Source organism: Camellia sinensis, chromosome 3 (genome assembly GCF_055761805.1).
Source record: "Camellia sinensis isolate YWXY chromosome 3, ASM5576180v1, whole genome shotgun sequence".
Classification (NCBI taxonomy): Eukaryota; Viridiplantae; Streptophyta; class Magnoliopsida; order Ericales; family Theaceae; genus Camellia; species Camellia sinensis.
In genome coordinates, this window is record NC_138963.1 from 55,277,972 (window position 1) to 55,298,762 (window position 20,791).

Here is a 20,791-nt window from a genome sequence, read left to right on the forward strand (position 1 = left end):
TATCAAATAAGTTTTTATGATAATTTTTAAAAATTTTACAAATATAAAATGAAAATGAAAGGGCTACCAAACATATTTTAAACCAATTCTAAATATAAAAATTTCCTGCTAAACTGAAAAAGCCCTAAAATTATATCAATTGAATTCATCAGCCTTCAGAGAGAACAAAGAAACTCCTCTCCCAATCGCAATCCTCCGGCTCCAGCTCCGGCTCCCGGGACAACGAGAAGAGTCCAGAACCCGGCACTGAGTGAGTCCTCTCTGTCTCTCTCTCTCTCTCTATATATATATATATATTTATATATGTATATATATCAGATTTTAATGGAAGAAGTCGTTGCCCCAATTTTTGTTCACTTCATTAATTTTCTTTGCCACAATAATGTGAGCCCTAATCTCTAATTTGTGTGCTGTAGTTTTTGGGCCTACATTTTCAATTTAGTTCATGTCAATGCACAGATTTACTATTCTTTGTCTTGAATTCACAGTTCACACAGTTTTTTGGAAAATGATTAATAAATTGCAAACAAATAATTTAAATTATTGTTTTTGTTAAAGAAAAATAAAAGAGAGAAGATGGAAAAAGAACATATGGAGAGAAAACATTAATTCCACGCCCTTTGTTTGAGTGTGGTGTTTGGTGAGAGTTTTCAAAAATTAATTCCACACTCACGGTTGAAAACACGTCTACCCGGTCATCCTCCCGAACGTCCGGCCGGTTGACCGGAACATTATTCGTTTTTTTTTTTTTTGGTACCTGTTATTTTTATATTTTAAATAAAAAATATTTTCAGAATTTCTAAATTTTTTTTTATGAGTTTTGAATAGAATTTTGGATTGTGTGTTTGGTTATGAATTGTAAGTTTTTGAATCAAATATTATATATCACATCAAAAATTTCAAACTCACTTCAAAACTTATAACCAAACAAATTTTCCACACTCATATTATAATTCCAAAACTTACAAACTCAAAATATAACTCTATTCTCAAATCATAATTCTAAAACTCTACCAAATATTGCATAAAATTTTTTGATTTTGTTTTTGTTTGGTTGAATTAGGAAAAAGTCTCTAATTTATGTGCTTTAATGGAAATCTATAATTTTTGTTATGCTCTAATTTCTGAAAACATATTATTTGCAGATATCAGTGATTTTGGATTTGTGTGAATTTTTGATTATATAGTCATGCCTCTTAGGAAGTATATTTCCGGACGTGGAAAAAAAAAAAAAAGAAGCAAAAAAGTAGAAAAAAATTATGCAAACTCAATCCCGAGCACTTGATAAATTTTTTGGTAGCAAGAAACAAACAACGATTTATAATTTTAATTATAAGCGAAAATAAATTTTAGTTTATAATTTTAATGATTATATCTACAAGTAAATTTTTTCTGGCTACTAGTACTAACAAATAAAAAAAAAATTGTTGTTACTTATCGTTTAATCCATTAAATTTTTTCTTCTAAAAATAAAAAAAATTGTTAGAGGGCCTCGTTTTTGTTGTTTGCCTAGGGCTCCTAAATCTCAGGGCTAGCCCTAATTGCATCACCATAACATGTGTCACATTTCAGATATACATTCTTAGTTGGTAAATAAACTAAGGTTTTGGTGCTATGGTGCTTGGTCCCCCGTTTCTTAGTTCATATCCTTAACTTAAAAGGGGAGAGAATACTAGAGGTGAGCGTGGTCCGGATTGGTTCGAATTGGGGTAAAACTAAGACCAATCCGTTATCTACGGTTCCTGAAAAATTAGAACCAATTCAATCTATTTAAATCGTAGAATCAATCCGAACCAATCCATTTAAACACGGATTGGATTGGTTTATGACCACAGATTCACATAATTAAATAACAAACAAAAATATAGAACATTTTAATTTCATAAAAGCATGAACATAATATCATATTAGTTCTATAATAACAACATGTATTTTCATAATAGCGACATGCTGATATAGAATTTAAACAACCATAAGAAAACTAATTCCACCATAAGTATTTAGACTATTACAAATTAAAATTAAAAACTAACAAACAAAAACAATAAAAGAAGATACTATGCGGGTTTAGGTTTGGATTTAGGTTTTATATAGAATAAGAGAAGATACTATGTGGGAGGGTGTATAATATAAATATAGGTTATTTGTATACGGTCCGAATCGGTTCCAATCCGGAACCGTGGGGTTCAATCCAGAATCGATCCGTGGATTACGGATTTTTAATTTTTTAATCCGGAACCGAACCACGGATTCAAAAAATCAATCCAAACTTACCGGATTGAACTGAATCGGATCGGATTACAGATTTCACGGATTTCTTGCTCAGCTCTACAGAATACAGGGTTGGCTCCTCTTGGATGGAATTGGGTTGTTTACAGTTACTGCCATATGAATGTCTACCCAAACCCACTATAACGTCATGTGATGCATCTCATGTGATAGATCAGATCGATATGGAATTTTTTTGATGGCATAGTTTAAAGCATAAACATTCATCAGTTTCATTAGAATTGGTTGGATGGTTGAGAAACTTAATGGGAATAGTTTGGTAAAAGTTGTGGGTACTTGTATCAAGCCTAATACATGGTAAGCCCTACAGGTGCCACATCACCAAAACCCCACCCACGTGGCAGACCAATGAGGCACCATGTGGGCATGTCCTATGTTTGATACATGGTGAGCCCTACGGGCGCCGTGTGCTAAGGCACCACGCGAAACCAAGACTATATGATTAGCTTAAGCGGGAGCATACATATAAGCCTAAATATATCTAAATATGAATAGCACTGCAACAGGCAGCACCATGCCCTTGTAGGGCCCATGGTCCTTCATACCTCACTCCAAGACCAATCAACAATATAATCAGCCCTCGGTTCACTTGGATTTGGATTGATAAACACTGGCTCTCATAAACACTGAGATAGGCCCACGGCCCATTCTCGTACTTGGTTGCTTGGAAGCGAGCCCCTCTTTTAAACATTGAGATAGGCCTGCAGCCAATTCTCCTACTTGGTCACTTAGAAACATTGAGATAGGCCCACGGCCCATTCTCCTACTTGGTCACTTGGAAGTGAGCCCCTGGCTTTCCTGAACATTGAGGTGGGCCCTGGCCCATTCACCTACTTGGATTCCTGGGTTGGGAGCAGGACCCAGGCACTACTGCTTGGGATCATTAGAGGATATTGGACTGGCGCCTGAGGTTATGGGATCGTCGAGATGGTTGTCTTCTTGCTAAGACAACTCCATCTCGACCAGGCTTGGGGAAGAGACAATAACGACGTTACATTCATGTCATCCGATGCATATACGAAACGTTACTTTCCGCTTACCATGAAACGTTGCTCTTCGCCCGCCGTTAAGCCATAGACGGCAGAAGGGCTTATATCACTTCTGGCAGAGTTGAGGAGAACAAACCACTTGTTCAACAGTTTGCTTAGGCTCCAATACTCCTGTGGCCTATATAACGTATCATATGTGCAGCAAAACAACAACACAACTTCATAATTCTAACACACTAACTCTCACACTCAAACATTCCTTCTCACATTCTACATTAGTGTTCAAGGTCCATTACTGTCAGCCTCTCCCTCTCCAAGCTTGCTTTGACCTCCTCCTCTCCACCTTCAGTGATCTCAGGCCATTGGAGTCCCCGCCATCTTCCCATACCACCTCTAACCACACCTCTCACCCACATTATACTCTGTTGGGAAAGAGTGGTGCTCACTTCACATGGCACCCAAAAAGAACACTGGAACTGGAGCAGAAACATCCCAAGGTGGCAGTAGGGAGACTCTGGTAGAAACCTTGGAACACAACTTTGGCGGCTTTCCGGATGAACATTCCTCTCAATCAGCCATAGTAGATCAGCTACGTGTATTGACTGAGAGCGTCACCTCCCTTCAACAGAAGCAACAACTCTTAATGGATACCCTACTAGCCTTACAAAAGGCACCTACACTTCCATCATCTTCTAATCCCCTTTCATCATTATAAAATGGCGTTCCACCATTAGCCCAAAATGGCTCAGAAGCCTACCCCGCTCCACAAAACAAGTTGCAAACCCAAGCGGGAGGACAAGCAGTTGCCCGCTCCCTCCATTAGCTCCGAGCCAAATACCTCCACCACAAGTCAGATCCATTAGCGGAGCTCCCACTACAGTGGCTTCAACTGGCTCTCTAGCTTTTTCGCCGGATCAGACTCTTTCCCAACCATTAACATTGGATGTAGTAAAAGAGCACATACACAGCCTACTTCAGATGTACAAATGTCACATTCCTACCTCTCCAGAATTGGACCTCCGTCCCCCTTACCCTATTCACATTGCAAGTCTCACATGTTCAGTAGGATACACCGTACCCAAGTTTGTCCTTTTCGACGGACAAAAAGGGATGCCAAGGAGCATGTTTCACGCTTTCTTGACACTCTTGGAGCTCACCGAGAAGACCGAAACCTCCACATGAGAGAATTCTCCAAATCCCTTACAGATTGACCATGCTTGTGGTATGCTAACCTCGCCGCTAGCTCTCTATGGGCGGACTTGGTAAAAGTTTTATATCAAGTTCTTCTACGTTGAAGAATGGTTAACCACCCTTCATCTTATGAGGGAAACACAATGACTTGGGGAGGACATCCTCGCTTATGTCCGCCGCTTCAGGGAAAAAGCAGTAGACATTCAAGGCCCGATGGAAAAGCATCAACTGGTGTCAATGTGTATTGAAGGGATGCTCACAACTTATAAACTCCAGTTGGTCTACCACCATTTCCTTGACTTTTTCGCTCTACGTGCCGCAGCCCGAAACATAAGTGAAACAGTAAGATCAGGGGCACGAATGACAGCATCATAGCCTCACTCATGGCGGCCAACGGCACCTCAACCTTCATCATGGAGGCCTAACCGACGCAACCACGCTGTATATGCAGTCGAAGGCTCCTCTAGAGGAAAAGGAGACCCGCAAGCAAAAAAGAGAAAGTTTGATTAAGGCCTCGTTTGGGAACAGGCTAATTTAGTAACTTTTTGGCTATTTGGCTAAAAAGGTAGGTAAAAAAAACTTGTATGTTTGGGATGACTTTTTGGCTAATTACGAAAAGATGTGCAAAAAGTAGAGAGAAAAGAGAATCTTTGACTTTTTGGTATGGGTTGTTGGCTTTTTGGCTAATTTAATAACTTTTTGGCTAATTGGCTAAAATAGCCTCTTGCCAAACGAGGCCTAAGTTCCCTAGCCGCTACCTGTCTCGGTAGACGAGGCACAAGCACTCCTCAACACCTGGGTAGAAGATGGAAAGGTTCACCTCCTTGAGCCACGGCACCCTACACCAGTAGTTCGCTAGGGGGACGCTCGGGGGATCCGTGTCCTTCTTGGCCTTAAAAAGACTTTTCTTGGATTTATCCGTTTTTGACTTGGAAATGCCGGAAGAACCCACTAGCGATTGTTGCACGCCGCGGTAGGAAACAACGCTTCCTTCTTTCACTTTAGCCATATCACAAAACCTCACCTTCCCTACATTAACACATGATTTACAAATCAGAAATTGCATTTACCATTGAGGTACAATTTACTTTTAAAAAATAAAATAAAATACGTAGTACCTGATACACAAATGAGGCCCAAAAATTTTCAACTAGTTCACCATTAGTGAAAAAGGCACGCTAGGTAGTAAGGAATCAACTCTACAAAAATCAACTAAGGAGGAGTTCAACACTTTAAAAAAATAAATAAAATAAAAATAAAAAGCACCTGACTCGAAGCAGCCCCCTTTCCATCGCTAAGGCACTATTTTGAGATAGGTCTCCTTCCCTCGCATGAAGCAACTCTTCCCTCGCAATTTTCCCTCACCCCTCGCACCAATCCTAGCTTCCTTCATAGTTTTCCCTCGCACACTTGATCCTATTTTGAGATAAGTCTCCTTTCCTCGCATGAAGCAACCCTTCCTCGCAATTTCCCCTCATCCCTCACACCAATCCTAACTTCCCTCGCAGTTTCCCCTCGCACACTTGATCCTATTTTGAGATAAGTCTCCTTCCCTCGCATGAAGCAACCCTTCCCTCGCAATTTCCCCTCACCCCTCACACCAATCCTAGTTTCCATCGCAGTTTTCCCTCGCACACTTGATCCTATTTTACGATAGGTCTCCTTCCCTTGCATGAAGCAACCCTTCCCTCGCAATTTCCCCTCACCCCTCCCACCAATCCTAACTTCCCTTGCAGTTTCCCCTCACACACTTGATCCTATTTTGAGATTAGTCTCCTTCACTCGCATGAAGCAACCCTTCCCTCGCACCAATCCCAGCTTCCCTCGCAGTCTCCCCTCGCACACTTGATCTCCTTCCTCACGGTTGCACACCTCGCACAACCCCTTGCTCCTCGCTCAACTCCTAACACTGTTTGGGTCCCTAGCGTTTGACCCCCCTCTCGCTCGCCGTTGTACAGGTACGTTTCTTTCCGTCACTTCAATTTTTTTTGTTATATAACCCACAAAATTTTTTGAGTCTTTCTCGCCTCAAAATTTTTTATTTTTTTTATTTTATATAATTCACGAAATTCTTTTTTGGGCTTCTCTCGCTTCAATTCCATAACTCACGAAGTTCTTTTTTTGGGGTTTCCCTCCCACATGTGTGAGCTCTCCAATTTCATAGCTTTTCAAATTCACAAATCTTCAATTTCTTGGCTCTCTATTCTCATAGTTTATTATTTTTCTCTAACCTTGCAGCTCTCCAATATGTATTCTTGATTTTAAAGCTCTCCAACCCCTTTGACTCTTTACCAGAATAATATTTTATTATTATAGAACTTTCCAATTCTCCGAAGTTCAGCCCTCTCGTCACAAAAAAATAAAATAATAATAATAATAATAATAATTTTTAAGCATGGCTCACCTTTTTACGACTCTACAACAGTCTACTTTTTTTTTCTTCATCAACAAAACAATAAATACATATATATAAAAATAAAACAAATTAAAACTAAATTGAGAAGAAAAACATACCCCTACCAATTACGACAGTGCTAATCGGGAGAGCGCCAAGAGTTTACGTAAGCCCTAACTTCGGCTTCTCTCTCCCTTCAAATTCCTGGCTCATTTCTCCCTCTCAAGCTTCGCCCATGGCAATAACCCTTAGACACCCAACTTCACTGAATCAAAAAGATAGAAACCCCACCCCTTTTCTGATGATGGCTCACGCACAGATTCTTCAATCAAGACCCAAACCCATTAGCGATCGACAATAACCCAACTCCAGCAGCAAAACTAGAATCAAAACTCCACAACCAACAGCACAAGCGACTGTTTCGCAGCACCCTTGCGGCTCACCGACGGTGACCTCTGCAACTTGCCGGCCCCCTTATTCCCTCCTTTCTCTCTCTAATAGCTCGCCTTTCTTCCCCTTCGCGACTTTGGAGTTCGATTCAAGACCCTGAAGCCAGTACTACAAAAATCTCTCCCCTCACAGTCCTATTCTGCAACAACAGTGTGAGAAAAGCCGTGGCACCTTCGCACCACACAAGCGTTGTCAGATCTCACCTCGGAGCTTGTTGGTGGCAACCTTTTTCCCTCCTTCGCGGCTGTCAACCTTTCTCTCCCAGCTGGATTCTGGATTTTCTAGTCTTTCACTCTAAGTTGGATTCTAGGCTTTTAGAAAGAGAAAAGAAAGGTATACCTAAACACAAAACTGCCAAACAGCTTTCTTAATGGTACACTTGTCCAAGAAACCAAGTCACAAGTAACCAAGTCAATAAAAATATACAGAATACATATTCGAATGGTTCGAACAAGTTAAACTATACCCAAAATATATACAAACTTTTATGAATTCATACGGAGTATAGGTTCTTTGCGGCAAAAATGCAATGTTCAAACGGGAACAAGGAGCTCAAAAAATAAAAAAAATAAAAAAAAAATTATATACACACATTGAGGTTGTACCTTCCCAAGGAAAAATCCTTAAACCAATCAAAAATTCTCTTTGCTTGTTAAAAACATTAAAAACAAATTGCAAAAACTTGAAACTCTCCAAAAAGTCACTTTCAGCAGCTCCAAATCAGTAGCTATCAAAGAAGCATGGACACGGACACGTGACACGACACGGATACGACACGGACACTCAGACACGGCAATTTTTGAAAAATGTAGGACACGACACGTGGGGGACACGGACAAAATATATAATTTTATATATTTATTATATGTCATATATATGAACATGTCATTCTAAGACAATAAATAAATACATTATAACACTAATTTCTATAAATTAATGTTATTTTTCCTTTATCATCTTATTCTAAGTTATTTTGTTCAAACTTATAATTAGTTTCGTGTGTCTAGTCGATGGACATGCATGTCCTTCAAGTGTCCGAAGAGTATCCAAGTTTTAAATTCTTTATAAAAAATCAAGACACGTTTGGATGAGTGTCGGACACGTGTCGGGAGAGTGTCTGATGAGTGTCGGTGTCCGACACGGACACGACACGGATACGCCACCTTTTTAGAAGTGTCCGTGCTTCTTAGGTAGCTATTAATGGTCTGCTCTAAACTTATAACTTCAATTGGTGAGTTGTCTTCTCCATAAATTGCTCATTCCCACCGAAAAACTGCAAAAGTTAGTAAATTCACCCCCTCTTTCCCGATGCAATCCCGTCTTTATAAGAGAGCAAATACAGGACAACAATACGAAAAACGCAAGCAAATTCATATCCAATTGCTAACACTTTCCTCTCAACTTCAACAACCCATTCTCTCTACATGGCTTCCAGAGGAGAGGGACACCGAGATAACACCGTTTGACAGCCAGTGAACAAGGCTCCAAACCAAAGAGGTTCAAAATATAGAGCTTCAAGCTCCAACTCTAGAGCTTCAAGCTCCACTCCCACTCACCACCGCCGCTCGGTGTGTGAGTTCTTTCAAAGGATGCTCTCCATGGCAATTCCAAGATTTGCTATTCGAATCCCCTTGGATCCAACACCCAATATCCACTTATACAGTCGTAGAGGTGAAGGAAGAATTTTGGGGTAAAATAAGAGGATGGTACAAGGCACTAACCATTTCAGAACTCTACATGATACCTCCGTCCCACACTTGGTTTTGCTAAACCTAGAAGGCAACCTCACTCTCCAGGGATCCACCTACCAGGCAAATCAGGTATTAATCCCACATTTCGAGAGGATTCGAATCAGCATCCTCTCGCAAAGACCGATAGAGAGAGATCTAAATCACCACATCTCTATCATGTCAGCACCGTTGGAACACCCAAATGAAGATTTGGGACTTGGGTGGGACATAGATAACTTCACAGATCTCAACATGGAAGAAGAGAGTGCTTCCCGTAGCTCTCAGCCAAGCATTCCGCACAACACTGCGCTCAACATCCTCTTCTTCAACATTGAGGGCGTCGCTCGCCTTAACTTCCTCCAGCACTATATGCACCTACATTCTAGTGGACGCTTCCACCTCGTCATCATTACAAACACGAAAAAAAAGGGAAGCGAGGCCCAGTTCATGAGCCAAATCATGGGCTATCCTAACACCAAGGCCATGGCCCCCTTTCCTAGCGGCATGGAAAGGGTGATACGTGGAATTTGGTGCCTATGGAACGAAGCTGAAATCTCCTGTGAAGTGGAGATTCTGTGGAATCGAGCCATCCCCCAACAAGCCCACATCTTCATCCGGCCGGCTCGCACCGGATGAAACTTAAAATGTAAACTCTCCATGAGCAATCCGAATTCCCCATTGTATCAAAAGCCTAATTTTAGATAGCTCTATCTGAATACTTATCCGCATGAGCTGATATTTTCAAAACTTTTTAACACAGTCATGTACAAATACTCTCATTAACTATAAGAACATCTGTACAGGGGGATATCATTGTGGGTATTTGTATCAAGCCCAATACGCGGCAAGCCCTACAGGTACCACATCACCAAAACCCTACCCACGTGGCAGACCAATAAGGCACCGCGTGGGCATGTCATATGTTTGATACATGGCGAGCCCTACGGGCGTCGTGTGCCAAGGCACCACGCAAAACTAAGACTATATGATTAGCCTAAGCGGGAACATACATATAACCCTAAATATATCTAAATATGAAGAGCCTTGCAACAGGCAGCACCATGGCCTCGCAAGGCCCATGGTCCTTCATACCTCGCTCCAAGACCAAACAACAATATAATCAGCCCCCGGTTCACTTGGACTTGGATTGATAAACACTGGTTCTCCTAAACACTGAGATAGGCCCACGGCCCATTCTCTTACTTGGTCGCTTGGAATCGAGCCCCTCTCCTAAACATTGAGATAGGCCTGCGGCCCATTCTCCTACTTGGTCACTTGGAAACATTGAGATAGGTCCACAGCCCATTCTCCTACTTGGTCTCTGTTAAAATATATCATCACCTACCACCTCCACTCACCTCCACTACCACACACTCCACCTACCACCTCCACTTCACTCCTACACCTACTACCACATTTTCTTCTATATATAGGAATTTGTAACTATCACAAATATATCAATCAATTCATCAATCAATAATACAATTCTCTATTTCTCAATTCTCTATTTCTCTTTATACATTAAATTTCTACATGGTATCAGAGCGGGTTTAGAATCTAATTTTTTCGCTTCCCCGGCGGGCGGCAACCTCACCTTAGCCGCCCGCCGGACTTCAACCTATTCCGCGTATTTTCTACACATACCTGCCATCACTAGCTGTTACAAAGTCCCTCTTAATTAGCTTTCTTGTTCCAAGAAATCGTTCGTGTGAATTCTTCTTACAAGACTGCTCAAACAGAGCTGCTATAGTAGTGGCCCCTTCCCAAGGAACTTCAATCAATTTGGCCGATCTACCATTACGGATTGCTAGACCTGCCTCACCACCAACCTGAACAGGTACCCCTCTCTGTTTGACCTTTAGTACACTGGTCGCGGCAGCCAGGTTGTTGCTGTTACCACCTTTGTTAATCATCCATCAGCAATGGCAGCTCTGCATTCCTTGAATGGTGTCAAATTCGACCCGCAGACTGGATCTGTTCTCCATATTGAAATGGCCAGATCAAACTCAGTAACAGGCTGTTACATAATTGCAGTGGCCGTTACAAGGGCGATTTTTGTCACACCACTACAGCAGGCTGTAACAGAGTGCAGAGGTTAGCAGTGTTGATGATGCTAATCTGGTTTCGACAGCAGGGGGAAGTTTATGCTGCTCATCTGCTAGTGCTGTGGACAGCGGTATTGAGGATGTTTATCCGTTAGAGTGCTCATTTGGTATGGTGTTGTTATTTGGTTGCAGCTTCTGCTATTGTTATTTGGCTGCAGCTTCTGTTCATCTGTGCACTGCTGGGCAGTCTTGAGTGTGGTTTTGTTGTTGAACAGGCTACTATAATGTTTGTGTCTTTGGAGAAAATTGCAGCCCAGGCCCCAAAATATGCTGTTTTCTTGCTTCTAGACTAATCAAAGATCAAACTTGGACCCAACATCAAGGAGGGCAACATCTCTCTCTCTCTCCATGGACCCAACATCATCATCATGCACCCACTCAATCTCTCTCTCTCTGATTCATTCAGATTTTCTAGTTGAAGAAATTAATTCTCTCTCTCTCTCTTGTTGACTCGTTGAGGTCGGGAAAGAGGGTGAGCAGACTCCGGGAAGACGAGGCCATTTTCTGGGCAACAGAGTGTTACAGAATATCTCTCGTTACAGAATATTACAGACTATCTCTCTCAGCACAAGGAACTCTCTTTCTTTCTGTCGGACCTCCAATTTTTTTATTACTATTATTATTATATTTAATAATCACTGCACTCCACTTTCTTTTCTTTTTTTATCTTTATTTTATTCCATCTTTTGCAAAGCCACAGCAAGTTTGCACACCCATTCTTCTTTTTCTTTTTTTATTTATTTCTTTTTCACACTCATGTTCACCACTACCAACATACCTTCCATTGATCTCTTTTTTTTTTTTTTTTTATTTCTTTAATCTATCAACTTCCCTCCATTGATTTGCCCACCGCCCCACTTTTTAAACATATTATTATTCTTCTTATTATTATTATTATGCTATCAACCCATTCATCTATTATTATTATTTTTTTTTTGCAAAAAAAAAAAAAAAAAAAAAAAAAAAAAAAAAAAAACAAACAAAGCCGACAACAGGCAGACGACGAACTGCATTCATACCCACTACACTCTTTTATTCATGTGGGGTTCACCCCGTTCCACATTTTACCAAAAAAAAAAAAAAAAAAAAAACAAACAAAACACCCACAGTGGGATTTTTCTTCTCTACTCTGCTGCGGGTCGCTTCTTCTTGCCTCCATCCTGGGCGGCTCTTGACGGTGTTGCCTCCGGATTTCCCACGCCACCGAGCACATTTACTCCCTGCTCCTCCACTGCCGCATATGGCGGTCCTCCAAATCGGAACATCACGGTGGCCTTCCGCTTCAGCTCCTTGTTTTCTGTCCTTAGCACGCTTATCTCTGCTCGCGCATCCTTATACATGCGTTGGAGCAGAGCCAGCTGGGAGTTTAAATGCTGCACCTCATTTGTCCTACTCTGCAGCCGGTTCGACAAATTTGTGACCGCCGTCATGGTTTCCACGCATGACTTCAGAGTATACTGATTAGCCTCAATATCAGTTTGCATCGCCATTTTTTGCTCCACCGACCGCATCGGAAAGTTCAATGGAGCAAAACCAGAGGTGTTTGGTTGCGGTTCACTGGCCACCGCACCAGTTATTTCTCTTGTGGGCTCGTTCAGTTCTGGAAAGAGCGTGAGCAGGTTCTGGGTAACTGGACGGGAAGAAGAGGCCATGTTTTTGAGTTGCTAAGTGTTTCAGAGAAGGGTTGGTTTCCGGGTGTTTCAAGATTTGCAGAGACAAGCTCTTCGAGCGTTCAGAGGTTTCAGACTCGTATGCACAGCCTTCGCCTCAACCTTGTTTTAAATAGCCAGGGCCAGCCACGCGCATCGCGCGCCTCTTGCCGCCCGACAAACTGGCACGCCTTTTCATGGCACATCTTTTGACAAATTGGGCACACCTTTTGAGGGTGCAACTTTTACAAGGGTCCGACAAGACTCTGTAAACTGTCCCGACATTGATTCCGGTTAGCTCCTTTATGGGTCCGACAAGACTCTGTAAACTGTCCCGACATTTGATTCCGGTTCCGGTTAGTTTCTACAACGGTCCGACATGACCCCATAAACTGTCTTCTACATCGTTATGACACCCCCATACAGTGTCATCTACAACGTCATGACACCACCATACAGTGTCCTCTACAATGTTATGACACCACCATACAGTGTCTTCACCAACGGTCTGACACGACCATACAGTGTCTCCTATCTTTTTTTATTTTTATGTATTTTCTTGTTTTGCTCCTCTCTCCAAACTCAAGTTGGTTAGTTTCTATCCTCCTTGAGTTTGCGGGGGGCTGTTAAAATATATCATCACCTACCACCTCCACTCACCTCCACTACCACACACTCCACCTACCACCTCCACTTCACTCCTACACCTACTACCACATTTTCTTCTATATATAGGAATTTGTAACTATCACAAATATATCAATCAATTCATCAATCAATAATACAATTCTCTATTTCTCAATTCTCTATTTCTCTTTATACATTAAATTTCTACAGTCTCCTACTTGGTAGCTTAGAAGTGAGCCTCTAGCTCTCCTGAACACTGAGGTGGGCCCTGGCCCATTCATCTGCTTGGATGCCTGGGTTGGGAGCAGGACTCAGGCACTACTGCTTGGGATCATCAGAGGATATTGGACTGGCGGCTGAGGTTATGGGATCGTCAAGATGGTTGTCTTCTTGCTAAGACAACTCCATCTGGACCAGGCTTGGGGAAGAGGCATCAACGACCTTACATTCATGTCATTCGATGCATATACGAAACGTACTTTTCGCCTGCTATGAAACGTTGCTCTCCGCCTGCCGTTAAGCCACAAACAGCAGAAGGGCTTATATCACTTCTGGCAAAGTTGAGGAGAACGAGCCACCTGTTCAACAGTTTGCTTGGGCTCCAATATTCCTGTGGCCTATATAACGTATCGTATATACAGCAAAACAACAACACAACTTCATAATTCTAACACACTAAGTCTCACACTCAAACATTCCTTCTCACATTCTACATTAGTGTGCAAGGTCCATTATTGCCAGCCTCTCCATCTCCAAGCTTGCTTTGACCTCCTCCTCTCCACCTTTGGTGATCTCAGGCCATTGGAGTGCCCGCCATCTTCCCGGACCACCTCTAACGACACCTCTCACTCACAAAAGTAAATTCATTCCTTGTGCGATTTTCAATGTTTGTTAGCAGTATATGTGAGTGAGGCTGTGTGTGGCACCAAGTAATGCTGGGAGGTGTGGTAACTAATTAGGGAATATAGAGGCAATTTGTGCCAAACTGCTCTTTTAAGTCATACCATCTTAGGACTGCCACCTATCCACATATCATTCACATGACCGTAAATTCTTTGTTGCAGGGCCAAAAAATCAATACTCATCTACTGAAATGACTGTTATCTTAAGACTTGGGTATTATTTTTGTGTGACTTTTACTACTTTACAAGGGTGGACAACTAATATCTCCCTTTTATCAATTTATTGTGTTTAATTTACATTTGAATTCACCTTGAGATGGTTTATGTAAGTTTATTGCTCTCTGTCTCTCTGATTTTAAATTATTTGTGCTTACCCAAAAAAATATATATTCTAAATTATTGACTTGATTTTTAATTTTTTTAAATTGATATTATTTGTTCTCTCTCTCTCTCTCTCTGATTTTAAATTATTTTTGCTTACCCAAAAAATATATATATTCTAAATTATTGACTTGATTTTTAATTTTTTAAAATTAATATTATTTGTGATTGAACTTTCTTCCCTGATTCAAACTTATAGTACTGCTGTGAAGAGTTGTGATGACACAAATCATGTTAAAGTAAATAGATTTATGAAGAAAAAGAGATGTGTATGGGGTGAATATTGGTTGTGCCTTGGTGGAGTAACCAGTATTTTTAATTTGTTTCAATCTCAACTTTCTGTTACCATTCTGTAATGAAAAAGATGACAGAAAAGTGGCATGTGAGCTGTACTTGCCAATTTTGTAACCAAATTGTTCATTCAAGAGCTGGTTTATACGTGAGGGATATGTAATATCTTTCTCTTTGGTTATAAAATTGGCATGTGCATATATTTTCTCTCATATATTTCTTCATAGGGGATGAGAAAATATATACATATCTCTCACATATATGTAAATAAATTAACTCTTGAATGGGCATTTTGGATATAAAATCAGTATGTGCAGCTCACATGCCATTTTCTGTCTTCTTTCATAACAGAATGTTAACAGAAGGTTTGAAACAAATTAGAAGACCAAGAAGGTAAAATGTAGCTTTTTGTAGTTGAGGGGAGGATAGTGACAATCACCCATAGTTGAAGGGGTTAAAGAGTGGTTTACCCTATTCAGCCCCCGTTTGGGAAGTTGGTTGGCTTTTTGGCTTTTTGGCTATTTTAGCCTGGGCTAAAAAGTTTTGTTTGGGAAAGGCTTTTTGACTTTTTGGCTTTTTTGACTTTTTTTGTGAGAGAAGAATGTAATGATTATGGGTTAGATGTGATATTTTGTTTTTTGTGGCTAAAATAGCCTATTTTGTCTTTTGTGGCTAAAATAGCCAAAAAAGCCCCGTTTAGCTCTTGCCAAACAGAGCCTCAATATATTGGAACAAGTAATACTGGAAACGACATTTGCAACGTTAATTGCACACACCATTTCTTGGAATACATTTCCCCTCCCAACACCAAAATTTGGGTAAATCTATTTAATCATTTTTGGCCTTTTTCAGTCAAATTTTATTTGTGGGGGCCAAACATCATATGGAGAAGTGACAGAATTGAGGGTCCACCTCACGAGATATACAGGACCCTCTCTGCAAGGGGTTTCAAGAACATATAAGGAATATAAAAACTGAACAGGGATGTGGTTATGCAGTGCAAAACGCTTTCGATCTTTAGACGCTTTGAGAAAATTCACGGAATCACCATGGCTTCTTCCATCCTGTTCCTTTTCAGACACTCCTTACAAGAAGTCAAAGCTTGCCCCTTTACAGGTCCTCTCTCTTTCTCTCTCTCAAGAAAATCTTCTTGCTTCGGTTGTAGTATTGTCTTTAGGTAATTTTTCCTTTTGGATTTTTTGTTTGTTTGTTGCAGGAGAGGAAAATGGTAGACCGGTTTAGGTTATGGGCCAAAGGAGGTGATGGTGGCAATGGTTGTTCCAGTTTTCGCCGTAGCCGACATGACCGCCATGGTAGACCTGATGGTTGGTTACCCCTTCACCTTCCCTCTTTTCTCCCTTTGTTTATTTATTTATTTATACCTGAACAAGAGAAGCAACCCTAACTCTCCTAATATAAAGCCCTAAATTTTGAAGCCCAAACCTTTTTCAATTGAATTTTCTCAAGGCTCGCTACTTATTCAAGAAGAAAGTTATAAAAAATTCTCATGGCTCGTTAGATAATTATGTTTTCTCTAATTGAGTTTTCATGGTGATTTCTCAAATTCATTTTAATGTATTTGATCGTCATATATGATAATATGTTATTTTCCTCTACTCAAATTAGTTAACTGTTTTTGATCAGGTTGTTAAAGAGTTTCTTAGACTAATTGATTTAACTCCCGCTTGTAATTGTGCCCATGTTTCCATTTATTTATTTATTGGATTAATCTAATGGCATTGGTTCTCTTATTATTTGTGGAATTATGCAGGTGGGAATGGTGGAAGAGGTGGTGATGTGATACTAGAATGCTCCCCCAGAGTATGGGACTTCAGCAGTCTGCAACATCACATTGTATGTCACTCTTCTCCCTTTCAAATTTTGCTGGCATTCTCTCTCTCTCTCTCTCTCTCTCTCTCTCTATCTTTTTTTTTTTTTTTTTTTTTTGGGAACCATTTATAGATATTGATAGTTATTGTGTCATGCAGAATGCAAAGAGAGGGGGACATGGAACTTCAAAACATAAAATAGGAAGCCGAGGGGCAGACAAGGTTATGATTGATTACTTGCTCTTTTTCACCTTCCCAGAGTCCATTTATTATCTGTTTGGCCATTTAATTTAATAGAACACCTCCCTTTATTGAGAAACTTTCTTGTCTGATAGGTTGTCCAAGTACCTGTTGGCACTGTGATTCATCTTGTAGACGGTGAAGTTCCTTCTGTAGTTAAAAACATTTCTTCCACAGCTTTGGATCCCTGGGAAATTCCGGGTACACTCGATATAAATCCATCTGAATCTACTCAGAAATCGAACTCCTCTTGCCCAGGTGGGCTAGAGATGGTGGAAACAGTGGATAAGAATGAACTATCTTCTTGTTCTGGCAAAACTTTGGTGGAATCAGCTAGTGAAAAGCTAGCCCCTCCAGCTTCTCTAGTTGAGTTTCTTCCTCAATCTTTTCCTTCCCGTAAAAAATCCAGATGTCACACAGAAAATTTGGACTTTTGGAAGGAGGAAGGTGGGGTTGAGTTGGAAGGTCTGGAGACTCATAGTGACATGTCTGATGCCGAGTGGGAAGAAGAAATAGAGGAAAATGAACACATACAATATAATGTTGCAGAATTAACAGAATCGGGTCAAAGAATTATTATTGCTCGTGGAGGGGAAGGAGGCTTAGGTAATGTGTCTTCTGCAAAAGTGTCTAACAAAAATAATCCTATGAAGCACGGGGTCCAAAAGGGTAATGCTGATGATCTTGAAGTGTCTGATGAGGAACCTTCATCGCTTAGTGCTGGTTTGCCTGGTTCAGAGGTTGTTCTTGTCTTAGAACTCAAGAGCATTGCTGATGTAGGCCTTGTGGGGATGCCAAATGCTGGAAAAAGTACTCTTCTAGGGGCTATATCAAGGGCTAAACCCATAGTCGGCCATTATGCCTTCACAACTTTAAGGCCAAATTTGGGAAATCTAAATTTTGATGATTTCTCATTCACAGTGGCAGACATTCCGGGGCTTATAAGGGGAGCCCATGAGAATCGGGGACTTGGTCATGCTTTTTTGCGTCACATAGAACGTACGAAAGTTCTTGCTTTTGTGGTAGACTTGGCAGCTGCATTAGATGGTAGAAAAGGAATCCCGCCGTGGGAACAGTTGAGAGATTTGATATTAGAACTTGAATTTTATCGAGAGGGTTTATCAGATCGACCATCCTTAATCGTGGCAAATAAAATTGACGAGGCAGGGGCTGAACAAGTGTGTACAGAGTTAAAAAGAAGGGTTCCTGGTGTTCCTATTTTTCCTGTATGTGCGGTTCTGGAGGAAGGGATTCCTGAGCTAAAAGATGGTCTTCGGATGCTTGTGAACGGTGGAGAATCTTATAGACTAAATTTAGATAGTATTATAATCGACTAATTTGTTAGTGGAGAAATGCCTTGGACGGGTGCTGGGGGTCACCCCCCACTGGGGGTCCCCAGCACTGTTGATGAATGGCATTGATTAAATGTACCCATTGGTGTCAACTGATAGTTAATTGGAATTCCTTTGGGGTGGACATTTTCCCCAAAGTTTACTGAGAGTTTGTTTATGGAATTGCTGACAATGCTGTAAGATATCTCTGCTTGTTTGTGTTGTGCACGTCGTCGCGAAGAGAGCTGTAAGTTGGTCTGTGTTAATTTATATTGCACACATAATAAGCGTAACAAATTTTTGTACCAAGATCTAATTTACTTAGTTATTCATTTTGATTAATTGGCTTTTATTTATTTATGGCAATTGTTTTGTCATATACACTGTTATCATTGCTAGTCTAAATTAAACATCGGGTATGTTTGGTTTGTGTTTGAGAGATGTGTTTTAGAGATAAAAAGTACGAAAAGTTGTTTGGTTTGGTTTTTTTCAAAAGATGTTTTGGAAAATTATTTTGAGAGAGAGTTTTGGAAAAAGTGATTGATTTGATGTGTGTGAGAGAGAGATTTGTTTGGAAAACTTGTTTGGTTTACAAGTTTTGAGAAATTTTTTTTGGGAAAATTTGTTTGGTTTGATTACTTTTAAAAACTTATTTGTAGAGAAAATTTTCCAAAATTTTTTCAGAAATACAAACCAAACGAACCCATGGCACAGAATTCAGCATGACCTTCCTAGAGCTTGGGTCACAATGTGTTGTAGAAATGTATTGCAGCATGATTAATTTGAAAATAAAAGCGATATTTTATTTTATTAGATATCTAATATTGTTAAAAGAAAATTGTTCTTCTAAGTAGGCTCTCTATTGTACCACATTTTAGAAAATATGGTGTTCCACATTCTTGATCCTGTTCCACGTACCAAAACGTTCCAGGTAACACAGCACTAGTGTATTTTGGCTATCAAGCAGTGACTAATTTTTGGTATTGTATTTTCAACTGTTTTATTGGTTTTCCTGTTCAGTTGAAGCGCATGGTTAATTTTCAAGGCAGAACTTCTACTCCCAGGACATGAAGTCACTTGGCTCATTGTTTAAAACAATCCAGAGGAAAAAGACCCAAAATTTTTCCAGGTACTTATTTTCTGCTCCTCTACTTCATTTTTTATGCCATGTTATTAGTGATTGGCTTTGGTGTTGATTGTTTTTACATCAATACGAGTTTATAATGACTTGAGGCTCTTAAACAACCTGTATCTAGGTTAATGAGTGCCCTAAATTACAATGACTTGAGGCTCTTAAACAACCTGTATCTAGGTTAATGAGTGCCCTAAATTACTTCGGAAATGCAAAATATGAATTGAAAGTGGTTTTCATTAAAAAATATGGGGAAATTTTGACAGTAGATGAACAACGTAGAAGAGAGACTGGTTCATGTTTACAGGAAGCTCTACACAGGGAGGATAGAGGCCATTGATAGGGCCCAGAATATGAGTCAAGATCCCCTCCTTGCATTTCCTACTTGCAGGGTCATTGGGTCCACTTTTAGGCCCAATTTTGATAATCCGAACCGTTTATATTTTAAGATTTGTTCAGTATATCATACCTGTAAAAAATCAAGTTGATCAGATATTAGAAAACATATGTTCGAAAAACTGTTTATTAAATTAAAAAAAAAATAGTTTTTAGTTCAATTTTTCTGAACACGTGCTTTCTAATATCCGATCAACTTGATTTTTTACAGGTATGATATACTAAACAAATCTTAAAATATGAACGGTTCGAATTATCAAAATTGGGCCTAAAAATAGGCCCAATGGCCCTGCAAGTAGGAAATGATGCGAGGGGATCCTTGCTCCCAGAATATAACACCATTCATAAGGCATGTAGTTCTTGTATATATATATAATGGGATTATATTCTTCATGGATGAACCGTAAAACATCCAATAATAACAGCCAAATCATTATTTTCCATTGAAATATTTAATGCTGAAAAGCATCAAATGAGAGCCCCATCATCGATCCCATTACTACCAACGCATTACAGTCAATGTAATCAATTCAGAAGGTCCCTTTCCTGTTCCATCTCTATATGTATAAACTATAGGGAGATGCTTCGTTTGTAGAGGGCACTTTGTTCCCTGTCCTGTGTCTCTAGTTTTCTCTCACTACACTCATTATTCACTACAATCGGTTGTTTGTTTGCTATAGCAAAAACAGGCCGCGGTTAGGAGGGAGAAATTTTATTCTGGGTCCCCTTTTGCTTGGCATGGGATAGCCGTATGCAATTCATTCTCATACAATGTCGAATTGTCCATAAAATTTTGTGATTATTGAATTAGATGCAGAAGGTATAGAGCTTTGTGTGACTCATAAAACAAATAAATTTTCCTTT

The 20,791-nt window shown here is 40.1% G+C and overlaps 1 protein-coding gene across 2 annotated transcripts; it reads left to right on the top strand.

Moving 5' to 3' along the window:
* The first annotated feature begins 91 nt into the window (after positions 1 to 91).
* On the top strand, positions 92 to 18,741 carry LOC114300681 (GTP-binding protein Obg/CgtA). Of its 2 annotated transcripts, XM_028245541.2 has the most exons (7): positions 127 to 250; positions 15,351 to 15,392; positions 15,852 to 16,115; positions 16,216 to 16,324; positions 16,771 to 16,853; positions 16,988 to 17,050; positions 17,164 to 18,566. In XM_028245541.2, the coding sequence occupies exons 3-7, from the start codon at positions 15,984 to 15,986 to the stop codon at positions 18,403 to 18,405; spliced, it is 1,629 nt and encodes a 542-aa protein (XP_028101342.2). In that variant the 5' UTR covers positions 127 to 250; positions 15,351 to 15,392; positions 15,852 to 15,983; the 3' UTR covers positions 18,406 to 18,566. The 2 variants fall into 2 exon arrangements, with proteins under 2 accessions (XP_028101341.2, XP_028101342.2); XM_028245540.2 differs by lacking the exon at positions 15,351 to 15,392 and having other exon boundaries at positions 92 to 250; positions 17,164 to 18,741.
* The last annotated feature ends 2,050 nt before the right edge of the window (positions 18,742 to 20,791 follow it).